The following is a 9,961-nucleotide window of genomic DNA, read 5'->3' as shown; positions in this document are numbered from 1 at the left end:
TCTCATACCCAGGTTGTCAAATACTAAAAGATTTTTGTACTTCAATTTAAGGCGCAAGAAAAAAATTATTTAACAAGTTAAAATGAGCTTAAATCGAGTCATCATATATATTAATCAGGGTCAAATCCTTTGTGATCAGTGAACCCACAGACATTATCAGGCAGTCATTGGTTTTTCAGTGTGTCATTCAGTGTGTTTGCCTATGAAAAGGGGCAACAAGTCCTACAAGCACACCCCCTCAGAAACACCTTCTCAGCTAAAAGTCACCTCATAGTCATTTGTTTCATCAAATCCAATGTGCTGGAGTACAGAGCCTACACAACATATTACTGTCCTAATACCAGCACAGACAAATGAGCACACTGAAATTAGCACTTACCTTAATTTTAACTTTTACGACCTGAAACCCCCAAACTCAAGTTAAAAACATAAAAATAAAAATGATGGAATTATAACAGCAGACTTTGTCTCTCTAGGTGAGCTGATTATGTAATCTTCTTCTTGATCCCTGTATGTGTTTGGTGCTGTTTGTGCTGTGTGTGTGTATGTGTGTGTGTGTGTGTGGTGCTGTGTGTTTGTGTGTGTGTCAGGACGGGCTCAGCCCTCGCTCTGCTTTATGGGACCTCTGCTACACTGGAGCACCACCACTTCAACCATGCTGTTATGATCCTGCAGAGCGAGGTGCACTATGTTCCAATATCTACTGCAATGCAGTTACCATGAAGGTTCTGCTAATGCCTACCACTGCATGTTTTGTTTGTGCAACAAATTCAAATGCATTTTAGGTCATATCAAACACCATCTACAAGTAAGTTCTTAACTCTTTAACATGTTTCCTCCCTTTGAGACATCATATTCTAAAGGTTTAAGTTGTTAAATCTGCCGTGTCTGATACTTATAACAGCTTCTTTTTGTTGTAATTACTGCAATGACCAAAAAGACAGACACCTAGTTGAAACCAATGTAGTCTAATACGTCAACGACATTATACAGGGAGGTGTTTCTGTTATTTAGTTTACCATCATTGATATAAATGGGGTTGACAAAATAAGGCCTGACAGTAGCAACAACAAACTGTAGCGTCCAAAGTGAAGCAACACCTCTCAGTCAACAAAAACTAAACATTATAACTTTCAAGAAAGTAGGATTTATTGCTAGACTGTTAGTTTTAGCTACGTGTACCTAATGAGCTGGCAACTCAGTGTATATTATATGCTCCTATTTGCGTAACTTTTCATAGCACCAGCAATCTGTGAACGAGCTACAGGTGACACGTTGGCTTTGTTCCATCAAGTGTCCCAGTAAGCCAGTAAGCCAGAATGCACAATACCGGGACCTTGGAGCCAACTCACCTAAAGGGAATGTAGTCATTTTAATGTCATTAGTAACACCTGTGCTTGTCCTATTCTAGTTGGTCTCCAGCAATATTTTCTGAAGTAAATTCATCCTTCAAAACAAAACCACTGATGAAAAGGCTTGTTCAGAAAACGGTTTAAATTCAAAACCCTCAACAAGGGTGGTCTTGACTACAGCACTTTAAAGTATATCTAACCTCCACTGTGTATCTAACATGCAATTGACTGGGTAACATGGGTACAGTTAGTCGCCTGTGATGTCATGCAGGCGAGTAAAGTTACACAACCTACTATTTACCTCTCGCTTTAATTTCTAGCCATCTAAATGAATAAAAAATGCCAAAACCCACTTTACCTTTAAATAAAGGTCGTTTGTGACCACTGCGCCTGAATGCAACCATGTGGTGCCTCAGTGTCGGCTGTATGTGAGCAAGTAAACAAATCACGTTGCCCTCAAATCAATGTAATTACAGAGGCGATAGATTTGGTGGTAATTGTTTGAGAGAGATGTTTTACCATGTGACTGGGTTTGCATGAAGTTGTGATTAAAGACGTTTTGAGGGAGCAGCTGAGACGAGGCTTAGTAGGGTATGTTCCAGTGGCTTCATTATCATGGTGCTGACAACACAGTAAGGTGACAAATGTTTGCTCGGAATATCATAATGGTTTCTGTTGATACTGGGGCTGAACTGCCGCTGTCCTATTAGCATATAAATGAAAAGTGTGGTTAATTCAAGTAGAAGAGAAAGCTCACGATTCAATCCGCCAGTGTGCACGAACCATTCATTTAAAATGTAAACTTTTAAACGTCACCCACTCCCTTTGTGTCTCTTAATTTCCCCTTGTCATTCTCACTTCCTATTTTACTCGCCTCCCTCCTTCATCCGCTCCAGTTGTGACAGAATGAGAGAAGACCTTTGTGTTCCTGCTCGCACGTAGTTCAATATTTCATGGGAACACATGAGCTCATGAAGGGGACCAAAAGCGTTTGAAAAGGAGGTCATCCAGTTTTAAAGATCTTGGCTAATTTCTGCAGGTCCTTATAATCCTCCATTCTGGTGCTTTTCTGTTATCACCTCTACATCTTCTATTTTCTCCTCAGACAGACCTCTCCATCCATTCAAACCATCGTCTAGAGGAGGGTGCCTAAGTGGTGAATGAATGTATAATACATGATGGGGAGAGGCTTGTTTTAATGATGGTGCCTCAAGTGAGCCCCTGCACGGCTCCCTTCAGTTTTATGATTGCATGTTTTTGTACTGTTATGTTTAGTGGTGGGATTGGTAACAGAAAGCAGCGTACTTGCTTCAAACTTTTTCCATTGTGGAGATCTTCAGGGGTGCAAATACATAGAATTTGGACATTCAGATAAAATGGCAGACTGTAAATATCGTGCACCATGTCATGTATAATTCATTGCGAGTGAATTCAGACACAGCCCTGGTTGGATGTGCTTGTGACTTCTCCCAAGTGATACTGGAGCACTTTCTGGGGCGCACTGTAGATCACCTGCTAAAGCACGAGCCCCATGTAGGCTGGGTCCTCACCGCAGCGGGCTGGGTTCCATTCCAATATGTGGCCCTTTGCTGCATGTCGCCCCCCTATCTTTATCTATCCTATCAAATAAAGGTATAAAAAGCCCAAGAAATATCTAAACCTTCTGAATCATTTATTTGTCAGTCCCAAATTTCGGTGTGAATCGAATAATGAGTGGAGTCAGAGTGAAACTGCATTATTTGACTGATATTTTGGAGTAAAGACCAAATCAAATAATAACCAAAATCACCAAATAATCATAAAATGGAAATGTGCATACTTTTAGCAAAGATCCCTGAAATTTGGCAAAAAAGGAGGCAAAAATATGTAACAGAGCTAAAATATTTAAAGTGAAATAGTAAAATTCTTAAGAGATTCCAACATTGGTCAGCTCTATTTTATATGTTTGTAAACATATTTATCAAATCTAATTATCTGTGATAAACCAATATCAGCTAGGATATTGTCTGCAGACTAATATAATGGTCAAACACTTGAATGAATGTAGAATAAACCTATGCAACAAGTAATCTGGGCCTTCTGTTAAGTAAATGCTAAACATGGGGACTATGGTCCTTTATTTTAGACTCTTTGTGTGACAAATTGTATTTTTAGTGATTCTTTATCATGTTATCTCTGTGTGTCTCCACAGGGTCACAATATCTTCTCCAACCTCTCGTCCACAGAGTACAGTGACCTCATGCAGCTGCTGAAACAGTCGATTCTGGCCACAGACCTCACGCTTTACTTTGAGTATGTTCTGCTAAACACCACAGTGCTTATTAAACTGTTAATTCTCCTGACAGTGAGACGTCCACAGAGCTTGGCTGACTTCGTTGTACTGACTAATTTACAATGAAGCACACACTGTTTACTGTAGATGTGTAGGTTTCTTTTAGGTAACACTGCCCCCTTGTGGATTGTATATCAGTTACACTTGCATATACAGATGTCTTGTTTCCCTTTAGGAACAGAAACATGTTCTTTGAGCTGGTCAGCAACGGCGAGTACAACTGGAATGTGAAGGCACATAGAGACATGTGCAGGTAATCCCCTTCACACAGAAACATGGTGTCTTTGTCTCCTTGAAACTGGATGGATGAAAGATTTTTTTTTAAAGTCACAAGTGCACAAATGTCATAAATACTACATGCAATAAATGATCTGATTCCCCCTCAGATCCATGATGATGACAGCGTGTGATCTTGGTGCTGTTACTAAACCATGGGAAATATCACGCAAGGTGAGAAACATTCTCTTTATATATGAAATAATCTATTTCTAGTTTCCTAGTTTCATCTAGAGCTGAAACAGCTGGTTGATTAATCAATAGCTGGTCAACAGAAAGATAATAAGCCTCTATTTTGATAAGCTTTTATTCATTTTAAGTCCTTTTACAAGCAAAAAATGCGTAGGTTCCTGCTCCTAAATTGCAGGGATTTGCTGTCTTATGTGATTGTAAACAGAATGTATTCAGGTTTTTGGGATGTTGTTCCACACTTTTCTTATATTTAATAGACCAAACGATTAATTAATTAATTGATAATAAAAGTGCTCATGAGCTGCAGCCCAACATTCATCTTTTCTCTCATTCCAGGTGGCAGAGTTGGTGACCAGCGAGTTCTTCGAGCAGGGCGACAGAGAGAGATCGGAGCTGAAGCTCACACCTTCCGTGAGTACATCCTCCCATCTCTGGTTTTGTGCTTTTTTGCAGTTTGTTTCACCTCTGTGACCTCCGTGAGCGGGTGATGCTGAAGATGTATTTTCTCCGCAGTTCCAAAACACACTGACTGTGTAGGAAACATGAGAGCTCGTGTCTCGTAGTGTGAGAAAAGTGAATCGTCAGCTTGACCGCTCCACTGCCTCGCTGCTGTGCCCAGAGCAAACTGTGGACCGTGTAACAATCATTCTAAAAAAAAAAACTCCTCCTACACAGGATTCAAAGCAAACACTGACCTTTCTATTCATTCAGCTGTAAACGCACAAGAGGCATTTGGGTGTATTGGAATATCTTTATTTTTCCTCATATAGGTAAAAGATGTAAAAATAGCATAATAATCATAACAGGGAAAGACCTTTGTCCTAATGAAGATGTTGTCTTAATTCACAACGCGTTCAGACTGTCCTCAAAGCCACAGCACCACAACCGAGGAGTACCGTGTGTCTGATTGAGGAGCTTTGAAGGCTGAACTGTGTTGCAAGTTCTTAAAGGGGAAAAAAACAGCAGCTTTCTGTGTGCAATTAATGGCTGTTGACTAATCGAGCCTGGCCACATTGCCTCCCCTCTGAAATAACTAATGCAGTAGCCTCAGGTCTGCCGCTTGTGTCAAACCTTTACCGCTCTGTGTGTGGGTGTTGGAAATTAAATATTAACTTCTAAGTCGTAGCCCAGTAACTATCTCTGAAGCACAGCCTCAGTGGAGCCTCTTAAGTTCAGGCTGCAGAAGAATGAGGTGGAATAGAAAATGTACGTGAAATGAACTCAGTTGTCTTGAGAGCTGAGGGAGAAATTTCTTTTAACCAAAGCAGCACTTTAGGGACTGTAAGCCTGACTTGTAGCCTTATGGTAAGCAGAATCACAATTTGTTTCTGTGGCGTGAGCACAAATGTAGGTGTAAATTAATTCTAACTTTTGTGTTTTCAGGCAATCTTTGATCGAAACAGGAAGGATGAGTTGCCAGGGCTTCAGCTGGAGTGGATTGATGGAATTTGTGCGCCGCTGTATGAGGTAACGCTTGAAGCTTCACCGCTCTCCGGCCTTCATTGTCACACATCCGCCTTTTTCCATCAGTAGTCGCTGTCCTTCCTCGGCTTTTGTCCCCCACTGACGCCAGCAATGAAACTGTCACCGACAACTATTCAACTTTCTTGGCAGCCACAGATTTCTCACTGAAAAAGAAATGCCTTTTTTATTATTGAAAGCTCTGAAACAACTTCAAGGGTGCATCCTGTTCTTTTGAGAATGAGTGTGCACTTTCTGACTGCGAGGAAGCTCAGAGGTAGTGGAGTGTGTGAATAGAGAGCTGTGATGTTAGTCGGGTTAAATCCCATCATTAAGACAGTGTACTTTGGGCTTTTGCACATTAGTGAAATAAGCGAGGACTGACTCTTTGACTGCACATTTTGGCCGAAACACAGATGGAGAGGCTGATTTTGTTGCAGGAATCCCGACTGAGCAAATGTTAGGGTTAGAGAGAGTGGTTATCTTTCAGGGAATGAATGGAAATCTATACTGTGTCCTCTCCAGTATAGTAATGTGTGTGTGTGTGTGTGTGTGTGTTTTTGAATGACGTCAAGAGAGGCTCACCGGCCCCTCCCACTGCCGGCAGCAGAGGCTGTGTGGGAGAAAGACGCAGGCTGACTTAGTGAGGAGATCAGGTCTGTTAAGAGATGAGGCGTGTTGAAGGTAACTTCATGAAAGCGAACAAATCAGACGGACGAGAGCTGTGAAAGGAGTCAAGGATGAAATAGTTAATCCCTTCATACAGCACTGGGTGATTTTTCTCTGCTTTTGTACTGTAAAACCACGCAGCAAGACCCCCTTCCTCTTTTACTGTCATATTAAACACATTACTCTTAGTCATCATGAGGAGAAAACAAACAATAGATCATCTTCACATCTATTGAATTATCCCAGGATCAGTGTCAAAAGTTAGAGCAGACTAATCTTTGCCTGGCTCTGGTTTCACCATTGTTACTGTCTGTGTAGTGTAGATAAAAAGCATCAAAGCCGGTGAGAGTGTGTGTGTGTGTGGTGTGTGTGTGTCTGTTGTCTGCGTGGGGGGGGGTTTGTCTCCACACACACTGCCTCATGGAAAAGCTGATGTTTGGAGAATGCAGATATGGAGCTCACGATCATGCTGCTGCCAATTAAATTTGCAAGGGGGAGAACAGAGAAAGTTCAGAGGCGGCAGGGTTTTTGTCCGTGGGCGGAAGAGATCTCGTTCTTGATCTTGCTGATCTCCTTCTCCTGCTGGTGGCTCGCTACTTTGTGGAATATTAATCCCCCATTATATAACCTTCCATCTTTATACCCCACCATATGACAGACTCTCTTCTTCTTCTTCTTCTGAGTCTAACTCAGTGGAATAATGATGCTGCACAAGCCAATGACAACGTCCCACTGTGGATATGCTGCAGAGACGGAGGGAAATTGTTCTTTTAACCCACAGATGAGACAAATCCACAAAGATTTAGACGATCAATGCAATTGGTCTTTTCAGTTGGAGTTTTTGAAAATTAGAGCTGTATGTGGGCCACATGCCGTCACAATGTGATGATGGTTTCAAAGATTCGACATAATCATTACACTCTGCAACAAGCCATTATTTTCATTATAAGTTCATCTGTAGATAATTTTGCATATTAATTGTTGTATAATATACAGAGAACTTTATTGAACCAGAAAATAAATGGCCTTACTGAGATTAAAAATGTTTTTTACAGGAACATCCTGGCCACATAAAACATAAAGTATAGAGGTTAACAAATACTGACTTACAATGAATTAAATAAAATATCACTGTTGATATAGATAAGGGACATACTTTTTGTCTGATTGTCTTCTCTAAGATTAAAATAAATAGAAAAAGTGTCCAAACAAATAATAACTTCAATATACAAATGTCAGAGAATAATTTGCTAATTGCTATTTGCTAATTTACGAACTTGTTTTGTCCAAAACTTCCAAATTATCAATTTATATTTGCAAAAGACAAAAAAGTGCCTATTCTTCCTCTAGAGAAGCTGGAACCAGTGAATGTTTGACCTTTTTGCTTTAAGAATTACTTAAATGATTATTTGATCATTAAAATAGCTTATTTTATTTTCGGTTCAGTTAATCAACTAATAATTTCTTCATACTCAAGTTCTTCATTACCTTACAGTACACACGTATATAAAAACATACGAGCGTAACTGAAGCACAAACTGACTCCACAAACAGACATCGACTTTGTCTCAAATCACACAAATATGAATCCATATTGTGCTTTAATGTTATATTCAGCCTCACAGGTGAATAGCTTCATTCAAAATAAAATAATCTGAATGTCTGAACTTGGCCACATTATAGAGCTTTGTTCTAGTCGACCACCCACACAACTGTTGTAACTGTTCACATGAATTAGTGAACGCACCCTCTGAAAATAAATGCGTCTCAAATCGGCCGTCTGCATTTAAAGTTCATTTTAAGTGTTTTCCCCAAGTGTAACAACAGATTTGATTTCCCTTTCATACATACAATACACACTCCCCAGTGTAGGTGTACTTACCTCTTTATTTCATTCATTTTTACAATGGCTACCCATTCGACTCCTATATATGTGTGAATAAATAAACGTTTTCATTGTTCCGTATGTGGGACCCATGCCCACATGTAATATTTCCATATGAAACGGGGTTAATGAAACAATAACTAATTACACACTTCCCTGGAAATCCAAGTAGACAATGTTAGGAGAACAGAGGGAACAAAATCCCCCCGTCTCTCAGGTAATTTATTTAAATGGTGGATAACAGCTGAGACTACGCTGCCACTTACAGTACAGTGTGGAAAAATGACAAAGGCAACTTATCTCAGTCATACATGTGCTTCTAATCTGTAAAGAACAGCCATTTCATTGCCTTAAACTATCAGGCGACTGTATGTAGCAGTGTGTTCGCTGTATTGTTTCATTTGTTTTGCACTTATAGTGCGTTTGATGAATAATGTGCTGCATTTCTAGACCCAGCCTGTGCCTCTCATGTATTATCAGTACATGCTAATCAGAGAGTGCAAAGCATCTGCTTTTCACAGAAATAAATACCCGTCCATCTTTGAGAAAAGTAGAAGGTCGTTTAACAAAAGTTCATTGTTCTGAAGGTGTTTCCAGACTCCTCAATGGCTCTTCTAACCTTCTGGATGAAAAAATATTCTCTTTACTGCACAATAACAGTGACTTTAACCCATTTATCAAGTTGTGACTATATTCCCATATCCAGGTAGCTGGACACGACAGGCAATATATTAATATGGTATTCAGATATAAAACATTGGAAAGAAACATCAATATACCAAAATAACTGGTCATAAAATGTTTCATTTTGGTTGGCGTTGTACGGAGCTATGTCATTTATGACTACCGTATTGGCTTAGAAAAGGAAAAAGAAGTGAGACTAGATACCTTTAAACGGCGTGTTGGCAATGTGAGCGCAGCTGTTTGGATGGATGGTCTGACAGTCAGTAAATCTGCCACTTTGATCCAGACCGAAATATCTCAACTATTAGATGGAATGCCATGAAATTTGTGCTGCTCAGAAGATGAATCATACTGACTTTAGTGATCCTCTGACTTTTCATCTAGGCCCAAATTTTAATTTGCCAAATGCTTTGGTTCATGACTGGCCTACAAAACTAATGACATTCCCATCGGCCTCAGCTGTACGTTGTTTTTTTAGTACTAATTAGCATAAAACTAAGATGGTGAACACATAATGCTAATAATAATAATAACTTCATATTATATATAGCACTTTTAAACTTTAAAAATAAATTTTACAAAGTGCTTTGACAGACAAAGAAAGAACAGGATACTGAAGCCAGGCACTAAGGCCAAACAAAGGCAAGACAGAAATAGATGAAAGATGAAAAAATATGGTAGGGGGAAGACGATGACGAAAGACAAGGACAGTGAAAGTCATAGCCATTTTAAAAAACCATGAAAATAAACTAGTTATATATAATAAATAGATACCAAAATAAAAAATAATAGCAGAATAGAATAAAATAAAGACATAAAATAAGTAGAATAAAGTAAATAAAGAGATGATTATCACATAAATGCAGTTCTATAAAAATGTTTAAAGAAGTGATTTAAAAGAGTCACTGACTCTACAAACCTTATTTCCTAAGGCAGGTAGTTTCGAAGCCGAGGGGCCCTGAAAGCACGGTCACCTTTAGATTGGAACAGACAGAAGGGCCCCACCTGCGGCCCTAAGGCTGCGAACTGGCTCATACATTTCTGCTATGTAGCTCGGGGACAGACCCAGATGTGCTTAGAGTGATCAGTAAAATCTTAAAATCTATTCTA

At 39.5% G+C, this 9,961-nt stretch overlaps 1 protein-coding gene across 1 annotated transcript in view; it reads left to right on the top strand.

The window, feature by feature from the left end:
• Positions 1-9,961, top strand: part of pde11a (phosphodiesterase 11a) — a 40,097-nt gene that overhangs the window by 26,064 nt on the left and 4,072 nt on the right. Inside the window, 6 exon segments of the mRNA XM_035676477.1 lie at positions 591-681; positions 3,544-3,644; positions 3,860-3,937; positions 4,071-4,134; positions 4,489-4,563; positions 5,536-5,619. Coding sequence (XP_035532370.1) covers positions 591-681; positions 3,544-3,644; positions 3,860-3,937; positions 4,071-4,134; positions 4,489-4,563; positions 5,536-5,619 — 493 coding nt within the window.

The sequence above is a fragment of the Morone saxatilis genome, unplaced genomic scaffold (assembly GCF_004916995.1).
Source record: "Morone saxatilis isolate NCDOM2014 unplaced genomic scaffold, NCSU_SB_2.0 Contig5, whole genome shotgun sequence".
NCBI classification, from domain to species: Eukaryota; Metazoa; Chordata; class Actinopteri; family Moronidae; genus Morone; species Morone saxatilis.
This window is presented reverse-complemented; position numbering and strand designations above follow the sequence as displayed.